Consider the following 22,868-nt stretch of genomic DNA (forward strand, 5'->3'; position numbering starts at 1 on the left):
ATTCTATATATTTTTTTTATTTTTGTTCTAAAACTTCAAAAAAATTACAAAATTATAAATGAGACTTGAACCCTCATCCTTATAAGTTATAACCACAGTTTTAAAACTTTTTTCCTAACCAACCGGGCTTATTTCCATCTTAAAATTCATTCTAAAAGATAACTTGAGTAATAACCTATCGGGTTTCTCAAAAAGGAAAAGAAAAACAAAACCTGCCCGGCTGCCCGGCACACTCGCCCACACAGAAACACACGCACGCACGAAATTATTTCCCTCTTCGACGCTTCGACGTCGCTTTCTCTCTCTACTATAACAACCTCAAATTCGAACCAAATTCTACCAAACGGCAAACGCTGTCCTCTCTCTCTCTCTCTAAATGGAAGCAAATACCTTCTCTGGTCTCTTATAAGGAAAGGCGGACATTCTGTTTCCTAGTCTCCTTCTTTTGTTGGGCATTTATTTCCAAGTCTTGGCTTACAAGCTACTTAAACTTAATTACGAGAGATTTCACCACCTCTCTCGATCACTCCTCAAGTAATCCTCTAGAAACGTAATGGGTGAATCGGTTAAAGGCAATATTACAATGGAGACTCCTTGTGGTACTCTGCTCAGAGAACTCGAGGTCTCTCTCTCTCTTTATTTTTCTTTTCCCGAAATGGAGAATTGTGTGTGGGAGTGTGTGTGAGTGTGTGTGCCAGTGCGCATATGACAACGTCGTGCATGTCTTTCTTACATCTTTGGATATGAATGACATGAAAATCTTTCCAGCCATTAGAAAAGCTATTTTTTTAAATCACACAGTTAGGAGAACGAAAGCATGCCAAGTAGTCTGGTATGGTTGGTTTAGCAACAGCTGTAACTTAAGTGTAATTCTATGTTATATTCTTATTTAGAGTGTATATATGAATTACCAAACGTTCTTTACTCCATCAACCAAATGATGTTTTTGTTGAAGCCAATTGAGGTTTAGTTAAACATTCACATATAGTTATTTATTAGACAATTTCTGTTTATAGCAAATATGGAGAGACATTGGAGAAAAGGAGGAAGAGAAAGAGAGGATACTAATGGAGATGGAAATGGAATGCATGAAAGTCTATAGAAGAAGAGTCGACGAATCAAGCAAAGAACGTGCACATCTCCACCAATTACTGGCTGCCAACGAGGCAGAGCTTTCCGCACTAGTAGCCTGCCTAGGTGAAAATGATTTACCACTTAAGGTAAGTACCTTACCTCTCTTTGCTCCAAGGACAGAGGTCAAACACACAATGGGGGTCAATTATATAATAAATTTAAGCTGAGAATGATAGTCAATTATACAGTACTCATAGCATTTTACTATAAATTTATATAGAAAATTAAATAATGCACAAATATAAAAAATTTCAAAAAAAGGGGGTCAATTGACCTCGATTCAATCTGGAGATCTGCTCAGCTCGAGATAATTTTAGAAAAGGCATGTGTTTATCAGAGGAGGAATTTTGGGTGGCTTAATTTTAAGAATTTGACATAGGACTGTAGTTGTCTGGTTTAAGGGACTACACTTTTATCATAGGATTTTTGTATAGGAGATGTCATGTTTGCCCCTGTAAATCATGAATAAAACAAGCTATCTTCCACACAGCCTTTGAAACTTGTCCAAACTAACGTTCCGTTCTTATTTTTTTTTTCCTATAATTGATGAAAAAAAAGAAAAATTTAGGTACTCTCGAATAAATTGGAAGGAATTTGCTATATGCAATTTTCCTTGTCGTATACTCGTATAGAAACATAAATATCTAATCTTGTAGGGTTCTGGGATAGTAATTGGAAAAGAGCACATTAAAATCTTCCTCTTTCTCAGAGTTAAAGAAGCTCTGTCTTATCATATACAAACAATTTTTCTTTTTTGTAGTTGAATAAATATGACACTTCTTTGAGGTCAAAAGTTGCAAATGTCAACCTTGTGTTGGAGAAACTAAGAGTAAAGAAAGATGAGAGACTAAGGAAATTTACTGATATAAGATCACAAATTGAGAAAATAAGAGCTGAAATTTCGGGGAGCAACTGCGAGTCTGACGGGTTTGTTAAAAGAGAAGACCATGATCTCTCTTTGAGGAGACTTGAGGAATTTCAAGCTCAGCTACAATACCTACAAAGGGAGAAGGTTTTTACCATTTTTTACTTTCTTTTACAAGAAAATATCTTTGTTGTTTTTTGACAGAAATAATATGTACAATATATGTCAAGTAGCGTCATCCTTCTGACAGTTACTAGCAACCAGTTCTTTTAACCACAAACAACCAGCTAATACAAAAATAACTTGGTGCAAGAACCTGGAAGAAGTTTACATTCAGTCACTACCTGAATAGTACTGCACTATATACCTGTACCATACATCAGCACTAATTAAACTCAATGTTCACATTCTTATAACCTTTTATTCTCTTCCATTAATGATCTTGATCCACAATTGTTCCTAATTTGATCCTCATATTTTATTTGCAGTCGGACAGGCTGAAAAAAGTTCATCAATATGTCGATGAAATACATGCTTTATGTAGCGTTCTGGGACATGATTTTGCGAAAGTCGTGGATGCTGCCCAGCCTGGTTTATATGGACAGAATCCTGAGAAATCGACAAATATTAGTGACAAGACCCTAGATGGCCTCTCTTTATCAGTACAAACTTTGAGAGCAGAGAAGAAGACCAATCTCCAGAAGGTAATTTTCCATCATAACCCGAGAATTGTTATGTCGGGTCAGTGTTACTGGCACTTTTTACCAGTGGTAGTCATGTGTACTACAATGAATATTCACTATTGGAATTCTCCTAGCAAACAAAATAAAGGCTAGGAATCTGAATAGTATGCCATAAAGAAATCATGGTCTGTACCATACCAATTTGGAACCATTTTTGGCCATAGGAGTTTGTTACAGAATTCTATACTTGTATTTTACTGTTTACTTATTTTGATGGGATATTGCAAGTTGGAGATTTGACATTAGATGTTTAAGTATAGTCTCACATTTAGATCACATTGGAAGGCTTGGATTAGGCTTGGATTCCCCGTTTTAAATCCCAAATTTCGATTTTTGGAGCCAAAGCACTAGAAGCTTGGTGCTTTGCAAAGTACCATATCCCATCTCGGTTAATAGATGTCAGAGAAATTTGATTTTTTTATTAATTAGTTTGATGTACAATTTTTTCTTTAGTTGAGGATAACTGTGGAGAACCTAGTCAAGCTGTGGGACCTGATGGAGACATCAGAAAAAGAGAAGGCCCAATTTACAAAAGTGGCAAGTGTTTTTGGTTCACTGGAGGAAGAGATTGTTTCTCCCGGCTTACTGTCTCCTGAGACTCTTAAAAAGGTATACTTGTTGTTTCTTCTTTTTCCCATGGTTGTCACTTGTCATTTTTCCAGCACCATGTTTGTCCTGGTTGGAATTGGAACAATACCTTATATAGATGGAACTTTCTTCTTTCATATTTTTTGCTGGTATAGGGACCAGGGCTGTCTAATTTGCTGCCGGCAGCACTTCGGCGAAGTGCTTACGGGGTCATATTAGCATATTTGATGTTCAAACAACAAATTCAAACCGTTAGATGTTCAATCTATATTAAAATATGCTTGGAGACCAAATTTTACATTTTTTGGAATTTTTTTAATATTTATTAAGCTGGTTTGAAAACCGCTGTTTTTAATGCTTCAGAAATTTAATAAAAACAGTAATTTTCAAACCAGCTTAATAAATAGTAAAAAAATTCCAAAAAATGTAAAATTTGGTCTCCAAGCATATTTTATAATAGATTGAACATCTAACGGTTTGGATTTGTTGTTTGAACATCAAATACTAAAATATGACCCCGTAAGCACCTCAGTCGAAGTGCATCCGGTAGCAAATTAGCCAGACTCTGACTATACTCAAATTATAGTCACGGTTGTACTCAATTGAGGCTTATTCGTCCGAGATGAAGTGAAAAATTACAAATTTTGAAACATCCAACTGATCATAATTGTTACTGCCAGTGCCAAAAAGTACAAGCCAGATTGGTAATCATGGATTCACAAGACTGCTTCAATCGTAAATTGAGGAACTCCATTTATATGTGAGAAGTTAGGGCCCCTTTACTAATTGGGACCGACATTTCACCATGATAGAAAACTCTACCTTATCTCGAGTTTGTAATTTACACCTAACAAATGTGGGTTATTTGCAATTTGTAAAGATTACTCCTTGTTGAGATCATTGTTTCCTTACTCCTGACTCTTTAAATAGACACTAAACCAGATCTAATAACTACCTTACCCCTGACTCTTCTAAGTTTGTACTAAACTTTGGACTCAATGACGAACTTTAATTAGCTTCATTTCATATACCAATTAAAGCCTGGCAGGATTATTATTGTTTCTTCTTCTTCTTCTTTTTTGGTGGTATGGGTGGGGGTGAGGGGGGATTGGGGAGATTAGTGTAGCAGGAGGGAGTTGATATATCTCAAAAAAAAAAAAAATTCTGGTATTTGCTGAAATATAAGAAGTCTTGGGCATTAGCTTTTCCAAATTTTTTTTGTGATCAGAACTGCTGGGCCCGGGAATTAGTTGTATAATTCAAATATTTTAACTTTATTATGCTCATAAGAAGAACAAATGTCTCATTAGGCTGAAGCTGAGGTAGATAGGCTAAAGAAGGTGAAAGCTAGCCGCATGAAAGAGATAGCGCTAAAGAGAAGATTAGAATTGGAAGAAATTTGTAAAAGTGCGCATATTGATCCTGATATCAGCACTGCACCAGAGAAGGCTATTGCTTTAATAGATTCAGGTATGCTTTTTTTTTCCCTTTAGGGAAATTTTTAATATATGCACCTGAAAATTGTCACAATTTAGTAATTTACTGACAATAGTGCAAAATAAGAAATATAGAACAAATAGCTACAACATATAAGAAAAGTCCTCATTTTTCTTCCGATCCGGCTGCAAAAGATCCCAAATAATACTTCCTTAATTAGCTTATGGAGCGGTCGGCACAGGTTGCAGGAGCTGATGAGATTATTTTACTTAGAAGAACTTTGTTTGTGGATGTTTTGGAAAAAGCCTATATATAATTTTGTTATTCTTTCTCAATCTCTCTTTTGCGGTAAATATCTTGGGATAGCCCATCATTTTAGTTCTCTATTCTCCTACTTAAGCCACAATATCTCATTCCAAATGTAAAACCAATTACAGGGTCAGTTCTAGAATTTCACCCAAAATTTAACTTTGTTCTATATTGTGAATTTTTTTTATATTCCTAACTGAATAATTCCAAGTTAAAAAACAAAAAATGTATTAGTTACTTGCAACAAGTCTGTTAGGGATTTGAAATAGAAACTGAAATTAGAGAGCAATGCATGAAAAAGCTTATGAGGAAGAAAAATTATATTCTAACTTACATAGTACAATTGGCTTATTTATAATACTAATATTCTAAATAGAAAATTACCAGGTACCCTTAAATCTGTTGTTGTAAAATTGCAAATAATTAATAATTTAAGGAGACTTCAATGAAAGCTAGAACAGAGGAGCAAAATGCAGAGTTCCATGTACTGTTGTGCAGTTATTTATAATTTAATTAAAATATTAGGCCTTGTGGACCCATCAGAGCTTGTAGCTAACATAGAGAAGCAGATAGAGAAGGTAAAGGAGGAGTGTCACTCAAGAATAGAGATAACTGACCGAATCACAAAATGGGTTGCGGCTTTGGATGAGGAAAATTGGCTTGAAGCGTATAACCAGGTACACATATTCCCATTTTTTGTTTAGAATTTAGATACAATGTCGATCAGATCTGACACCAATATATACAAGTCATCCCTGAAAATAAACCAGTCAGGGCTCAGAATTGTTTTATAATATTTCAAGAACTATACATTCAGCAAAAATTGGCTGGTTGACTGTCAGTTTCCCCTCACTGGTATGGTCTATAACTGTTTGTCAGTTCCTTCTATTATTGCTCTATATCCATATATTGGTGTCAAATATTTATTACTAACTTAGCCTCCATATAGTGTTGAAAATTGCCCAGAAGTGCAATATTAAGAACAATTCTAGCTAACTTGGATCAAGAGAACTATAAAATGTAGAAAGCAATGTGGATTAAAATTTTGCATTGCAAGTTCTTTTAAGCTAAATTGATGACTTCAAGAATCGATTAGTTCATAACAACGGCTCTGCACTATGATTTGATCTGACGTTTCTTACCCTTCTTAAAATTGCGCAGGATCAAAATAGGTACAGCTCTGGGAGAGGAGCTCACTTGAACCTAAAACGAGCAGAGAAAGCAAGGATTCTAGTTGCTAAAATTCCAGGTATATTTTTGCAAATTTCTGTATTTCAAAAAATAATGATCAAGCGTTCAATGACTAAGTTTTCCTTAATTTGCGCAGCTATAGTAGATAACTTAATTAAGAAAACTCAGGCATGGGAGTACGAAAGAAACAAATCATTTATCTATGATGGGGTGAGATTATTTTTCATGTCTTGCTCATAAAATATTACACTTGATTTTCACATTGGCCCAATTAATTTTTTTTTTTAATTTAGGTGCGTTTGGTCACTTTATTGGAAGAGTACAAGCTTGGAAGACAGCAGAAGGAAGAAGATAAAAGGAGATACCGGGTACAAATCTATTCAAAAGGCTTGATATATACCAAATCACATGTTCCTATCATTCTATCCCGCAATTTTTTAGGGCCAATAGAATTTGGACTACTATTATATAACTATCTACATCAACCACATTGCTCTCTTGGGATGTCATGTAAAGACCAGACCTTACCTGTTCTTAGAAATGTCTCTTAATATTTTTCTCCTAGAGGTACTTGTCATTCTTGCAGTGGTAGAGAATTCAAAATAAAATTTGAGGCCAAATAACACAGATAATTATGAATTTCCCCAAACTCTGATTCTAAACATACAGCTGCTACTGCCACAGGACCAAAAGAAAATACAGAACCTACTGACAGATAGAGAACTTCTCTACAATCCTAAACCGAGCAATAGGAGTGTTGCCAACTTGAGAAAAACAATAGGGTATGGTCCCAATCTCAACAGATCCGGGTCCATGACTCCATCTTTTTCTGGTCGGATCTCTGCCAGAGGAGGTTGTACACCTGAGCTCTTGACACCACGTTCCTACTCAGGCCACACCCGCACCTATTTCTCGGGACGAACCTCCCAATCATCAGCAACTCAGATGAACGTCTCTTATGGGTCCACTCAGGCAGAGAGCATGTCTTTTACATCCATTAGTGGATCTGAACTGGGGTCGCCACGCCTCTACTGAGCTTATTGATGAAGGTTCATATTTTTTTCATAAGACAAGCAATTACTGTAAGAAGCAAGGACTCCAACCCCTTGCCTGTACCATTTTCCGTAAATGCACTATTTTTGGAAAACATACTGTACTTGTAGGTACTTAGTATGGTACCTTTGGTTTTTCTGCTATTGTAATAAAAAAATATTTTTTTTTTTTTAATTTTCTTTTTCAGGTTTATGGGGGAGCCAGTGAGCACAATGAGAAACCCTAGTTTTTTTCCTTCTTGCTCCAATGGTTCTTAATGCTGCAGCTTGCAAATACATGGGGTACAACAGTGACTCGGCAAAATCTCAATTTCATTTCTGCTTTTGGTTCGTAATAGTATGATACAGTATATGTAGGTTGATCTAAAGCATTGTATTATTTCCAGTTTGTGATATTCAAAATCTCAATTGTTTTATTTTAAATTTGAACATAGTATATTCTTTGTAAATTGATGGAAATAATTAGAAACCAATGCATGCCACTAATACTCTACTGGTAGGTCTAAATACCAATGTCTCAATAAACTATCTTTTTACGAAGCCCTCAATCATTACATTATACACATTTTCTAAGATAACTAAAAACTTTGTGCTACAACTTGACAAAAACGAACGCAAAACTAAAAAGAACAGAAAAATTAGAGACAATATAAACCAGCATTGTTGATACAAAGCTAGTCAGCTTAGCCTAGAAAAACATTTAGTCTTCCAACAAACAACAAATTGTCCCTGAAAATATAAGGGTTAATTTTCTCTGTACACTTCAAAAACTCTTTGATTTCTTATTTACCCTTCAAGTTTTCATTATATCTTATTTAACCTCCAACTCTGACAAACATTTCTTATTTGTCTCTTGAGTTGTTTGGATTAAAATCAGACAATGAAAAATTTGTTATTTTCGACTATGCCCCTTTGTCTCCAACTATGTACTCTAATGGTTTCTCATTCATTTTTCTTTCAACTTGTAATATCAAAGGAGTACTCATCTATATCCCTAGCTACTTTCTAATTCGTTAACTAAATCTTTTAAAGCAGACAATCAAAACAGTCGGATAAAGACTCCATTCAAGCCAAACGAATCTGATATCGAGTACTGAATCCTAGTTACTTTTGGGGTACTCTGATAAGCTCTAACTGAGCAGATTCTTTGGATTGTCCATATTTGATTTGATGCCATCACTGGACTGGACAATTATATGCATATAACTACAATACTCGGTAATAGATTTGATGCCAAATGAATTGATTAGCGCACAAGTAATCAGATGAATTGATTAGCGCACAAGTAATCAGATGAATTGAAATTTCAAATAATTTAAATCTGGGTAAGGAGACAAGACCTCTTTGAATTATTTAGTTAAATAATTAGAAAAACACTAAATGAGAAGTCCTTTAATATTAGAAATTGAAAGAAATTTGAACGAGAAGCCATTAGAGTACAGTCTTGAATTAATTGTTAAATTTGAAAAGGAACATAGTTGGAGACAGAGGGGCATAGTTGGAAATAATAAATTGTTCATTGCTTGATTTTAATCCAAACAACTGAAACAACAAATTAGAAAGGTTTGTGAGAGTTGGAGGTTAAATAATATATAATGAAAACTTGAAGGGTAAATAAGAAATCAAAGAGTTTTCGAAGGGTATATAGAAAATTAACCCAAAATATAAAAGAAATGAACCACTCAAATTCAATTCGCCTCAAATGGATTTTATAGTATCTTGTACAAAAATACAAGTACAGTAAGTTCACTAGAACTTGCAGGTTTACACTATCAAAATGTAGAAATACCATACATCGTAGAAACAGTATAACCAAGTATGGCATTTTCAAATTCAATATATTTGAAATCCAGAGCTCATTTTGTACAACATTATTTGAGGCCAAAAAAACAATGTTTTTCTTGAAATTAATCTGTGTGGTTGCATATTTCACCTCTGATCTACTGTAAGAGAACTCAAATTTTAGAACTTTTACAATGAATGCATTACTTGAAACTTGTAACCAATACCAGTGGCTTTGATTTTATCACCAACAAACTAGAATCTGAATTACTAATGCCAAACTGAAAATTGAGCATGATCTAGTGATATGGCATAAATAAGTGGGTATCGGATGTCCCTATTTCGATTTCTAGAAAGTATAAACATAAGCGAAAACTCCGGATAAAGGAACACATATTGTTCTTGATGATACAGTACAGATGTCATCATAATCAATATGAGAAAACTTTGATTTTAGAAAGAACATTATGCCCAACTAGTGAATCTTTATGTAGTCACATGGATGACATCAGTCCTATGTAAAAATGAAAATTCTAACCATCTCTACATGTACAAAAGAAATTTCACATTGCACAGTTTATGTAGAGGAGCTTGTGACAGTTGCAATGCCACAACACTGTCAAAGGACAAAGACTCTCTTCAAAAATATTTGCCCAGAGCTCAACTGAAGAACTATTGCATTGACGCGCAGCCCATTTAACTCAACCCATCAATCATATCCTTATAATTTATTTGATGAAATGTGCATACAATGTGTTAAAGTTGAGAAATCAGAAGGTAAAATTGCACTGAAAAAAACTAAAAGCACAGAGAGAGTTAAAAAAAGAAGAAGAAAAGGTAACAGAAAGAGACTGATGCTTGAAGAATGAATAGATGCCAGGTCTGCAGTGCTGATTAACAGTTTAAATTCCAGTCTCAAGGTTTCATGGTTAAGGTTTCTAACGCTCCTAAAATATTAAATTCAATTTGCCACTCAGAAATAAAAAACTATTTTGTGAAAAGAATCTATTTCACACCTAAAATTGTTATGTCCAGCAGTAAATATATCAAAATGGACAGGAAAACCACTTGTAAATGTATAATTAATGTAAGAACAGCACAATTAAGTAGGATCCATTGGAAATTTTACTTGTACAGTTTAAACTTCAATATTGTTTTCATAAGTTCATCTTTTCATCATGCTATTTCAGTTCGAATTGTACTGCCATAAGTCTATTAACTGTCATTCCCAAAGCCCCAAAACCATTGCATAAATCAGCCGTGGACACCTTCCAAAAATTAGTATTTTGGAGATTGTTAGGCACGCAACAAGTCAAGAACCAATGCAACTCTTAACACGCAACCAAAACAAAATATATCTGATCAAAAGGAGGAAGCCAAAATGAAATACAAAAGCCTAGTACCTTTTTTTCCATTCTACTTCACAAATCAAATCCTTTAATATAATTGGGATCCCTTCTAGCTCTCTCCTGAAACTTCCTAAACCATCTATCGAGTATATCAGCTGGTACCACTATATTACCACCTCCATCAGCGCCACAGAATGACTGCATGTAATTAAATAAGCTCTCTCCCACTTTAAGCGCCATCCTTTCCCCTCTCCTCCCCTCTCCTTCGTCCTTGATCGGAGGCAAAACTGTCAAATCCTCTACGCACACCCCAATCTTGGCACCTATATTCGACTTCTCAGTCTCGCTGTCAGCAGGCCAGGGGAGAGTGAGGATTGCTGAAGGTCGGTCTGGCGTGAGGGCCCCACAAAAGAGAAACGGCGGCGTGTGGGTTGGGGAAGGCTGGAAGTAGACAGAGAGGGCTTGATTTGGCGGGATAGAGGAGGGAGAGAGCAGAAAGATACATACTTGGTGGAAAGGAGGGGAAGGGAATTGGGAGAGGTCGAGTATCCAGTGGGTCGGATCTATTTGAGTAAGCGACGTGGGATCCATTGGGTAAGTTCGCTCTGGAAAGAGGAGGCCGAACATGGCGGAGGAGAGATTCTGGAGTTGGGGATTCGACGATGAAGTTTGTTTTTGAGCTATCAGACCTGGTGGAAGCGAGAGAGAAGAGGTACTGATTGGGGAAAGACCGAAAGAGAAAGAGGGAATTTCTGGAAGGTTTTGGGTTCCCGGGCAGAAATTTCTAGAAGATGCCTGAAAAGTAAAGAGGCAGTCAATTTTTTTAGATTAGAATTATTAACTGACATTTTTCACAAAAATTGTTGAATTTTATGTGGTAACATTTTCCTTGGTATGTTGGTATGTGAAACATTTGCTTAATTATTTTGGAACAAATTTAGAATTGGATCAAAATTATTATAGACGGTCCAATCGTGTAAAAAAAAAAATATAAAGATATCGGTTACTAGTGTGCTTCAGAAACCACTCGTATAGAGGAAGGGGATAGTAAGCGAAGGAAGAAACACAAGCACGTGTTACTCCCTCAGTCCCTCTACACTCCGAATCGGAGGGGATGAATTTCAGAACTTTGTACGTTGAATTTCCTCTGGCACAGTGTCATTTCCCTTCCTTTCTTCTCTGATATGCTCGTTTTTAGAGCGAGTAAACGTGACGAGCAGCTCTGGTTGGAGAGCATGCCCCCCCTTCCTTCCCTTTATTAATGAATAATTTATCTCCTTAATTAGAGCACAGCCTAAGAGGACCATTAAAGAAAAAAAAAATGGACAACACTTTTTCTTGTTATATAATTAATGAAGTTATAAGTTGGCTCATCACTGGATTAATGAATTGTTTAAAAATATTGTATACATCATTGTTTAGGTATAAAATGTCGAACAATGAACAGTTAAAAGAAGTTTGTATGTATCATTGTTTGAGTATGAAATATCGAACGAACACATGTTAAAACAAATGAGAACACACATACTTCGCAACAAGTGCACAACTCAGTACAAGTGCAGCGCAGCGCGCAATCAGACGCTCAAATGTACAAACTCACGCTTTCACCCGCGATGCAAGCACAACTCAAAGAACTCAAAGTGCCACTCTATGACGGTACCAATCACGCTCAAATACACCATGTCATGCCGACCAAATGCACAACTTATGCGTCATAACTCATAACAACATCCTAATGCAAAGGAATCAAATTTCATGTCCACATGTGACGGAAAATTTATATACCCAGACTCACTGGTGCTCTGGCATTCTATATCAAATCCTAGTGCTCCTGTTTGTATTTAATGGCAAGCCTATAATGAAATCTTTCTCATCTGGTAAATACTGGCGCAAAATCCAAACTTTATTTGCTGTCACACGCAAAGGGAATCTAATCAGCAGGCTGACTGTGTTGCAAATCAAGCCAGGATTCATCAGTTTAGTTACATGGGATTTACATTCCCTCTCTTTGCGCAATAGCTATAACACTCAGAGCTTTTACCTTTTTCACTTCACTCTGGTAGCCTATGTTGTAATATACAAACCTTGTATACTTTTTGGCTGTAATATATTTTTGCCTACGGGCTTTTCTCAACCAAAAAAAAAAAAAAAATTGAATAATTATAATTAAAATATGTATTTGTCTTTTCAAAATTCAAATACTCTTTATATTTTAATTATAACTATTTAGACCATAGCAAATATAATAAAATGAATGGACCAACGAACTTAGTGGACATAATTTTCTTGCCAATAGATTGGCAAGAGATTCAATCCCCTGATACAGATGCTATGAAATAATTGAAGATTATAGATCAGGGATCCTTATTAGGATGTGAAGTTAGATCAAAGGACACATTAATTCTAAATAAGAAGCGTTAATTGGTAGAGAGAGTATTTTACTGAGCGATTTGGAGTTGTCAGAATTCATTTCATTTGAGGTAACATAATTTTTTAGTATAAATTGTTAAGTTCATAAGAATTAGTTTTTGAGCTAGAGACAAAAATACATAATATCTGGCGTGAAAGATCATGGATTTGAAATCCGAATGAAAGAAATCATTTGTTATAATAATATGAGTATTAAATAGTTGAGTGACTTGATTCCGATCTTTACTCAAAAAAAAAAAAATTGGTCCGTTCGATATAAATAATACCACGAATTTTAAGAAAAGTTGTGCATATAAGTTTAGACTAAATTGATCAAGATTCTTATCGAACGGTTCCAATTGAAACTAACAAATTATGTTACGTCAGAAGATTCGAACTCATGTCATCAAGGGTTTAAACTAAGGTTACAAATGCTACTATGCTAGCCCATTTGTAACTACCGGCTTAATACGGTTGAATAAATAATAAAAAAGTAATTACAAAGAAAATATTATGAAAAAAATACTTTAATTTATTTGTTGTCGTAAAGAATGTGCCAACAACACCGCGAAATGGTTGTTTCGACTTTTCAGTACAAGTGAAAACGATAATTATGTTAAAATTGTACATTATTTAAAGAACGTGACCCATAAAAATAACTTTTGGTGTAATTTATTATTGTATTTTCTTAGTGGCTCCCTTTGATTAAACCTATTAATGAAATAAACCATCGAAGTGATTTTGTGCACGAAAATTATTTGGATCACAATTTCTTATTGAGAGGGTACATATCTTACTAAAAAGTTTCCAAGTTCAATTCTTTGAAGGTACAAATTTAATGGAAACATGAATTCCAGTGACAATAGTAATTATATGTCGAGAAGAAATTATATGTTAGTGAGAAAAAAAAAAGTTGAATTTCAATATTGTCGTGCCAATTATTCCTTGGAAATTTCACTCATACTCCCTTACAACTTATATATGGTGACATCTCCCGTAGGAAGACAACTCAGTAGAAATCAGAGATGGATACACGTGTTGCATATCTGATCAATGGACCTCATTTATTTTTAGAAAAAACTGTACTTATACATGATTCTTAATATAGTTTAGAGTAAGATATTATAGATATTATAAAATTGATATCTATACGCAGTATGAAAATTGTATATGATTGATCTCTATTTACATTTTTGATCTATCAAATAATGTTTGTAATCCAACAATATTTAAAATATTGACTTCTACAAAAGAAATATAAGGTGATGTAGTATGTAGAGTGTAACATTTAAATTTGCTTGTTTGAATTACTTCTCTTTTCTTTTTCCGTACAAGTTTGAAATTATTAAGTATTATTTGTTAACGTAGTAAAAGTTTTAACCCATTTTAAAAGGAATGATTTCTCAAGGAATTAAGAATTTAAAATTTCAAACAAAAATAATTTACGCAACAAAATATCAAATGAAAATGAATTTAATGTAAAATGTGGGTGCAATTCATGCGTTGAACAAATCAAGGGGCAAAGGTGAACATATTATTTTGAGGGAATTTCACGTTGTACTCCTCGACAACTTCAAAATTACATATTTCCTCCTATAAACTTTAAAATTACATATTTTCCCTCTAAATTACAAAAACTCACAAATTAATCCATTTTATTGTCTTTATATTAAAACTCTTTCTAAATTTATAAAATACTCATTTTACCCTCTATTAAAAACATAAAACGCACATCGTACTCAAATTTGAAAGATCTAAAGGTCCAGATGAATGACAAATTGATTAAAAGTATCTCGACATTTGAATCTGATGGGTTCTTCTACCGTCTGATCCGTGCACATTCCATTAAGATATGTGTGCATCGCTTCAATACATGTGCGTGTTCGCTTCTAGATTCATACTGATCTAGCGTGTATATATTTTAAAGCGGTTCAGACAATAAAGAAACCCTTGAGATTAAAATTTGAGTTTGATGGACGTTTTATGCTTTTAACAAGGATAAAACGGGTATTTTATGTATTTAGAATAAGTTTTTAATATAAAAGATAAGAAAATGAGTAAATTTGTGAGTTTTTGAACTTTAGAAAGAAAAATATGTAATTTTAAAATTTAGTGAGAAAATACGTAGTTTGAAGTTTTTGAGGGGTATACGTGAAATCCCCTCTTTTTTATGTCAGCATTAGTATAAAAACGTATCTAAAACAACGCGAGGTAAGGAAACTAACAGTAAACAAAATAACAAAGATGCGAAACACAAAAATATATTAATAAATAAATAAATAAATCGTACGTTGCTATATCCAATACGTACGGCGCTAGAGATGATTCCATAAAATGCCTACTAAGAGTTGAGTAAATTATTCATGACTCTTGACTCGTTCATAACTCGCTGATTATCAACTCGCTTAAACTCGTTAATTATTAACTCACTTGTTAACTTAATAAGTTGAGCACGAGCATACACCAGCTCGGTTATAACTTACTCATTAAGAATTGAATTACATGAATCCTGCCACATCCAATTCCAAACTGTATCAAACCCAAATAAATCAGGTTTCTGCCGCATCCAATTTCAAGTGTGTTGTTAATGTTAATTCATCTTATTCTATTAAGGTTATTAGTACTAAGATTATAGCTTTGACTCAATTTTGGCGTAAATCTAGGGAGGATGATTCATTCTCTAAATTAAATCTTATAATGCCTTTTAATGTTAAGAATCTCCTAGATCTCCTTCTGCTGGAAGAGGAAAGAAGCCCAGATACGACTCAAGCTTTGGACCTCCTGGTGCAGGGTTCTGGGGATGGCAACCCCCAATATCCAATGTCTGGCGACGAGAAAGAGGATGAGAACTTATTAGATTTGTAATACTTAGTTTTATGCATGTTATGATGTTTTTGTGTTCTTCTTGTGTTGTGGGCATGGTATGATGTTTTGGTTTTTTCTTTTATTTCTGTTTATGTTTTGAACAGCTGTAAAAACTTGTCATATTTGATTTTGGTACCAATTTTAGGTACTAGATCAAATATGCTGTGGTTTTTTATTTCAATGAAATCGTTGGTAAATACCACTATTTTTTTTAAAAAAGAGTGTGTTGTTATTAGGAATTGAAATTAAAGCGTTTGCAATGAATCATATGGCCTACTCTCACTGTTGTTTCGGCCATCATTTACTGATATTCTGTTGTAGCACGTTTTCTATTCATTGTAGCCTTGTAACAGCACTCAATACTCATGTACTTTCTTACTATATTATAACCTACAAATTTTTACTGTAAAATAAAACAAAAAAGATTAAATAGATTATGACAATTTGTTAAATTCTATAATTCATAACTTGTGACTCGCTCGCTAAAAATTCATTAACAACTCATTCATTATCAACTCGTTTAAACTCGCTCATTAATCACAAATATGAGCATCCCTAACTCACTCATGCTCGCTCATTAATCGCAACTAGTACTAACCCACAGTGACACCTGAGTCAATCAAATTAAGGATCTAATCTAACAGTGACACCTGAGTTGGTCAAATTAAGGATCTAATCTAATTGGATTCAAATCAGCTGAAATCCGAATACATGAACAGTATTCCTGAAATTTCTAGAACTTTGAATCCAACCGTCCAATTTTTTCTATACACGCATCTCAGAACAGATGGTTTTATGTATACGTATCTTGAAATAATTCAACGATTGGATTTGAAATTTCAGAGATTTCAAAATTACTGAACCTAAATTTCAGCTGATTTGAATCCAATCTAATTTGGTTACGCAACAAATGTAGCGCTCTCTCTCTCTCGCGCGCGTTGGTCCCTTCATGTTACAAGACTCCAATCTCCTCCTCCACCTGCTGTGTGATTCTCTGTGTATTGGATTTCTTTTTCAAGATAGCAACAAAAATTACAAGTTCAATAAAAGCATCCACAAACTACTACTTCTCAGTTTTCATTAATAGTGCATGGGTACTTAATTTTATCACAATATATTCGATATATAACTCCAATAATTATAAAAAAAAATACATATCTCCTCTCTGACTAACTTTTTATCTATATAATTCTTATAAAAAAGACAAAAGATATTAAATTAATATATAGTTTGTATATATAAAGTTTTGAATAATTATCAATTTCTCCATTAGTATCTTATGAGATACAACTAGTGCATCGGCACCATGAAACAGATACATAGTGTGTAGCATAGTAACATAGTTCGCCTTTTATTCGCGAATATAACATTTTTTAGAGGTTATCAAATCAAACATCGAATAAAACGGTTGACTGAATTTTTATTAGTTTATTCGCGAATAAAATACGAATAATAGGTTTTTTTATGAATTATTTGTGTTTTATTCGAAAAATTCGTGGATATAATTTTGTTGCTCCGTAGTCTATGTTTGTGGGTGAAATTAGAGTGATAGGACCTCACCACGTGGTGAAGCTGAGGGCCTGAGACAGTTTTTCAAATTTGAAAGACATAAGTAGACACACTACGTGGCAACCATCTTAAATCAAATTTTTAATCCAACTTTGAATGCGAAAGAAAAAAATAATATTATATATATACTTTAAATTTTTTAGCACTTCTCAAACTTTTTTTCCTCCAAATTTATTAAAAAAGATGAAAATTAAAAAAATTAAGTGCATATATATTTTTGGGTTTTCTTTATTATTTTTTTTGAAACCGAATTATTTTCTAATTATAACCGAATTATTCTCGAATCACGAATTTTTGACCCTTTCGAACCAAACCCGAATAATTAATTTGTCACTGCCGTGTGTAGTTATTTAATAGCTCCCTTCAATGTCCGCAACACAATTTACTGCATTGGTAGCGAAATAGTAAATCTCTACTGTCACGTGAGAATGCAGTACTGTCTTCTCCGTCGCCTGGTTGACCAAACAGAGCGAGCATTAATTACATCACATGTAATTATTTATATTTATATATTACCATACGGTACTGTAGATTTGTAGCGGCATGTTGCATAATTCACCCGGAAGTAAGGTATGCATTTGAGATATATTGGCGGTGTTGTTGGATTTAAATTAAGAAACCTTATAAATACTGATATACTTGAGTAGAACTAAGGTGTTCTTAAGCTCATCAAAGTGTTTGGTGAACTTATTTTCAAAATCTATTAGATTAGTTTCAAACAATAAATTCAAACCGTTGAAACCGATTTACTTTTTTAGTAATGAATTTACATGTAAAGTTTTTAGAATTTCAAATTAATTTTGTATAAAGTCAAATGGTCAAAAAGTATTTAAAAACATGAATATATTAATATTAATTTATAAACCTTCTAATTTTGACCGCTTGACTTTATACTAAAATAATTCGAAAACTTAAAATCTTTCATGTAAATTTATCACTTGTGAAGTAGATGGATTTCAACAGCTTAGATTTATCATTTGAAACCGATATAATATATTTTAGAGTTAAGTTCACCAAACGGCTTGGTAATCTTAAGAACACCCTAGTTTTACTCGATATACTTGTGAATTTCTTTTTAGTTAATTTTATATTTAATTTCATTATATATATCCAAAACAAATACTATATAAACACAGATTGTATGAAATTCTTTAAGATTTCCAGATTATGTTTAAGACTGATCATTTTATTTTATATCCAAGAAATTTTCAGAAATTAAACAAATATATTGCCATTTTAGCTGACCTCCATCCCAGGGTATTTTGTATCCACATTTAATTTCTTCCTCTTAAATTTGTCTGACATGCTCGACCAGTTTCACCTCTGTTAGTTAATTACTGATCCCCACCTCCACCTCCATAATATGCATCTCGATCGCCGATCGGTATCTAATTCTCTATAAAATGCTACAAGCTGCACCTGATGTTATAACCAACAGACTCACTTCCTCGCTCCTCGTCTCTTCAACTCTCTCTAACACTAATATACAGTAGTCTTTGATTTAGAGGGAGAAATAATAAAGATGGCAAGGTTCACCTTTGTAATCCCAACTATAATGCTAATATTATCCCTTGCTGTTACCCTAGCACTAGCCAGGAACATTCCTACTGTTACTGTCAAAGCAACACCTGATCAACAATCAACGGCCATGCTGACCGATGAAAAGAACCTCCACCTTGGACTCAGCGGATTCGGTGGGCTCGGTGGCGGTGCGGATATTGGTGGCTTGCCCCTCATTGGAAGTGTGGGTGGCTATGGCGGTGGTGCTGGTGGAGCCGGCCTCCATCTTGGTGGGAACAGACTTGGTGGAACTGGTGGCGGTCTTGGTGGCGTCGGTGGTTTAGGTAGCGGCGTAGGAGGGATTGTTCCCTAATTAATTCGAACTCAGTTATTTAATTTGCATGGTGCATTGGTTATTATTTATATGTTTCGCATAAATGTTGTCATTGTCATCCGGTTAATTAAGTTAATAATTAATAATAAGTTGCATGTATTTGTTAATTAAGTTTTTAAAGGTTGCTTCAGTAAGATCGAGTAGTCCTCATGTTCTTGAAACAACATGAGGCGTTCATGTTTGCTTTTAGTTGGTTAATTTTCCTTGATTCAGTGTCATGAATTATTGCTTTCGTAATTGTGTAATTTCAATTAATAATGCAGTTTCTTTACTTGGTATCTTTTCCTATCTATTCTTATTCTGTTCTTCGTGTGTGATTTAATGTTTCCGACACAATTCATAAGGAATACGAGTAATTTTTGGCAAAACTGCTCCAGATATAATTAAGAAGATGAGAGTTCAAATGTCTTCATTATATCTTTATTTTTTTTAATTAATAACTAAAAAATTAAAACTCAAATATTAAAATAAAATTGTTAGATTTGATCTATATATAACATTTTCTCTATGCAAGTAAAAGATTACGACATTACAAATTTATTTTGATCGGTATCAAAAACTTGCAAAAATATATTGATATATATATAAATTTTAGATGTTAATTTTTCCCAACTTATTAATTCATATAATAAAAAATAAAAAAAATATTGAATTTTTTATGTGCATGTAGAAAAAAATAAATTTTAGATGTTAATTTTTCCCAACTTATTAATTCATATAATAAAAAATAAAAAAAATATTGAATTTTTTATGTGCATGTAGAAAAAAATAATATAAATCACATCTAATATTTTATTTTGATATATACATTTAAAAAAATTTGTTATAAAAAAAATTATAAGTGAAGACACAAAAAATGAAGATATTTGAATCCTTCTCAATTAAAATCTTTTGTTTATAAAATCAAAATTATTGGTTCAAAAGACGTATGAAGAATAAATTTTGTGATATTTAAACTTGGAGCTAAAAAGAATGTCTCTACTCTCCGTCGTCCTTTATATGTAGATAGTTGAAGCAGTAATTAATTGTGTGGGGGCAACCATAAATTTGTGATGTTTTGTTTTATTGCCAGCGCAGCGCATGAAAACACGTTACACATGAAGTCCTTTGCGAATTGCGATCACTTCTCAGTAGGGCTGCAAACGAATCAAATCGAATCGGATTTACTCCTGTTTTGAATTTGAGTTTGAATAAGATTCAAATCGAACTGATTTAATTTGTTTTGAATCGAATTAATTGTAAACTACAAAATTTTCAAATCGAATTACAAACTATTTTTTTTTTTTGCAGCCCTAGTTATAGCAGTAGTTTATGCATTAGTTTTCTTCTCGCGAAATAAATTTACACGGTTTTCTTTCATCTTTCACGAATTCACACTAATGGATTATGAGTTAGTTCAAAATTTCCTTACCTTTTACGTTGCTGGATTAATTAAAATCCTGACATGAATCTAGTCAAATGAAATTTATTTCATTGTTAATTTGTTACAAACATTTTTCTATTATAAGTTATCATTATTTAACAATTTTGAACTATAATATAAGTTTAGTTCATGCATTATTAAAGATTACATTAATTGCATTATTTGATGAGTAGAACTAGGGTGCTCTTAAGCTCACCAAAGTTTTGGTGAGCTTAACTCTAAAACTCATCAAATCGATTTCAAATGACGAATCCGAACCGTTGAAATCCGACTACCTTACGTGTGATGCATCTACATGTGAAATTTTTAAACATTCGAATTAATTTAGTATAAAGTCAAGCGGTCAAAAAACGTTCAAAAATGAATGCACTAAAATTAATTTATTAACCTTCTAATTTTGACCGCTTGACTTAATACTAAATTAATTCGAATGTTTAAAAATTTCACATGTAGATGCATCACACGTAAGGTAGGTGGGTTTCAACGATTCGGATTTGTCATTTGAAATCGATTTGATGAGTTTTAGAGTTAAGCTCACCAAAACTTTGGTGAGCTTAAGAGCACCCTAGTTCTACTCTTATTTGATATTCAAATCTAAATAGTTTATGAATCAATTTCAAACGAATTATATTCAGTTTGAGTTTGATTTATTTCAGAACGAACTAATTTCGAATCGAATTAAACTCAAATCAAATCACGATCTACGAATTTTTTTGCCACTCTTAGTTCAAACAATTTTAGTCCAGCGGCTTGACACGTTTCCTGTGTCGACACTCGACACATTTTTTTTTTTCTATGGAGTTTCTGCATAAAACAAACAATTATCGATCCCAAGCAGCTCGTTTATTTTTGTCCCTTCGAATTCTTCGGTTGTGTAATGTGTTATGTGTATAATATGAGGCTGAACAAAAGTTAGTTCTCTCTTTTTTTTACGTAAAAAAAGTTAGATTCTTTCGGGATAAAATATAGTGTCGTAAAATAGTATTTTTTTTTTTCAAATTAAGAAAAATGATCTATTCATCGAAGGCGGTAATTCATAATACCTGAGGTAACAGAAATTTTGAGTTTAGATCTGGACCGTTCAAATTCTGATCGCATTCTACTTGGGATCGTATTGATTCGAATTCTGATCAGACGGTCCTGATCTAAACTAAAATATTCTGTTACCCCAGAGGTTGTGGACTCCACATGGCGGTACACTGTAGTTAACATGTGAATGTATATACTGCTTGTGAACTTGTCAAGACGACGGTCAAAGTAGCAACAGTCAAAAGGTGCTTTAGAGTATTAAAGAAGTAAAGCCTTTAATTAGTATTCTGATTTTTACACGCTTCCTTGTCTAAGTTGTCTTGCTTACAAGCGATCGGCAAGGCGGGTTGCCAACTTGCCATTGATAAAGGAGGAGAGATGGAACTGCTATGTTATGAATTCTGAAATTATTGTCTTCTTAGTATTACAACCATAAGAGGTCCGGGACATCTAATGTATATACATCCAGCGAATATATATTTGCTAGATTTTTCAGGTCAGATTTCCAATCTGCTATTTTTATATTTTTTAAGTATTCACGAGAAAATTTCAATATATACTAAATCAACTAATACTTGTGCATAACACAAATTCCATTAAAAATAATATTTTGATATAATAATAACTACTTGATATACATGCAACCGTCTTTTGCCATTAAATTTATAGCATAAGTTAAGTGTATGACACACAATTTCTAATATAAAATGCTTTGATGGACACTTATATTTATACTTTAATTATTTTACATAGTCTTTAATGAACACTTAACATTTTATCACTAACATAGTCTATATATAATGAACACTTATTTTACGTTTTATCATAACTATTTGCTTAATAAAAACATGTCATCTTATGTTCAATCTGTTTCAAAATTCAATAATTTACATTTATATTTTGAAACACACATAGATCAAATATCGGGATTGCGTTTATTAGTTTTGATATTATAATTTCATATACACACAGATTGATTTTTTTACATCAAATTACAGTGCAAAATTCAACAAAAAAAGTATAGACTTGCATAACTTTAATGAAATACCAACCCAAATATATGTATAAATTCTAATACCTCCCTGAGTTCCCCCTTTCTGCTCACTTGACAGTTCGGACTTCAGAGATTGGTAGCATCCGAAAGACACAAAGAATCTCAGCTACAAAATATTTTTCATTTATTAAAACCCTAATATGTTTCTATATAGAATATAAAATACAAAAAGCGT

The 22,868-nt window shown here is 33.3% G+C and overlaps 2 protein-coding genes across 2 annotated transcripts; one reads left to right on the forward strand and one right to left on the reverse strand.

The window, feature by feature from the left end:
- The first annotated feature begins 268 nt into the window (after positions 1-268).
- Positions 269-7,812, forward strand: LOC144556706 (65-kDa microtubule-associated protein 6-like). Its single transcript, XM_078305102.1, has 12 exons — positions 269-622; positions 1,017-1,220; positions 1,895-2,146; positions 2,488-2,703; positions 3,196-3,351; positions 4,641-4,800; positions 5,602-5,753; positions 6,238-6,325; positions 6,404-6,477; positions 6,561-6,635; positions 6,952-7,316; positions 7,508-7,812. Exons 1-11 carry the CDS (start codon positions 554-556, stop codon positions 7,300-7,302), a joined length of 1,797 nt encoding a protein of 598 aa, XP_078161228.1. The 5' UTR covers positions 269-553; the 3' UTR covers positions 7,303-7,316; positions 7,508-7,812.
- Positions 7,813-7,821: 9 nt separating this feature from the next.
- On the reverse strand, positions 7,822-11,183 carry LOC144556707 (hikeshi-like protein). Its single transcript, XM_078305103.1, has 2 exons — positions 10,505-11,183; positions 7,822-8,048 (listed from the first exon to the last, which is right to left on the reverse strand). The coding sequence occupies exon 1, from the start codon at positions 11,075-11,077 to the stop codon at positions 10,523-10,525; it is 555 nt and encodes a 184-aa protein (XP_078161229.1). The 5' UTR covers positions 11,078-11,183; the 3' UTR covers positions 7,822-8,048; positions 10,505-10,522.
- Positions 11,184-22,868: the final 11,685 nt, after the last annotated feature.

Source organism: Carex rostrata, chromosome 7, assembly GCF_964058835.1.
Source record: "Carex rostrata chromosome 7, lpCarRost1.2, whole genome shotgun sequence".
Taxonomy (NCBI): domain Eukaryota; kingdom Viridiplantae; phylum Streptophyta; class Magnoliopsida; order Poales; family Cyperaceae; genus Carex; species Carex rostrata.

Coding starts and splice junctions, on each gene's coding strand:
- LOC144556707 (XM_078305103.1), bottom strand. CDS start 11,077: ATGTTCGGCCTCCTCTTTCCAGAGCGAACTTACCCAATGGATCCCACG.
- LOC144556706 (XM_078305102.1), top strand. CDS start 554: ATGGGTGAATCGGTTAAAGGCAATATTACAATGGAGACTCCTTGTGGT. Junction 623..1,016: donor CTCTGCTCAGAGAACTCGAG/GTCTCTCTCTCT, acceptor TTCTGTTTATAG/CAAATATGGAGAGACATTGG. Junction 6,636..6,951: donor AAGATAAAAGGAGATACCGG/GTACAAATCTAT, acceptor CTACTGCCACAG/GACCAAAAGAAAATACAGAA.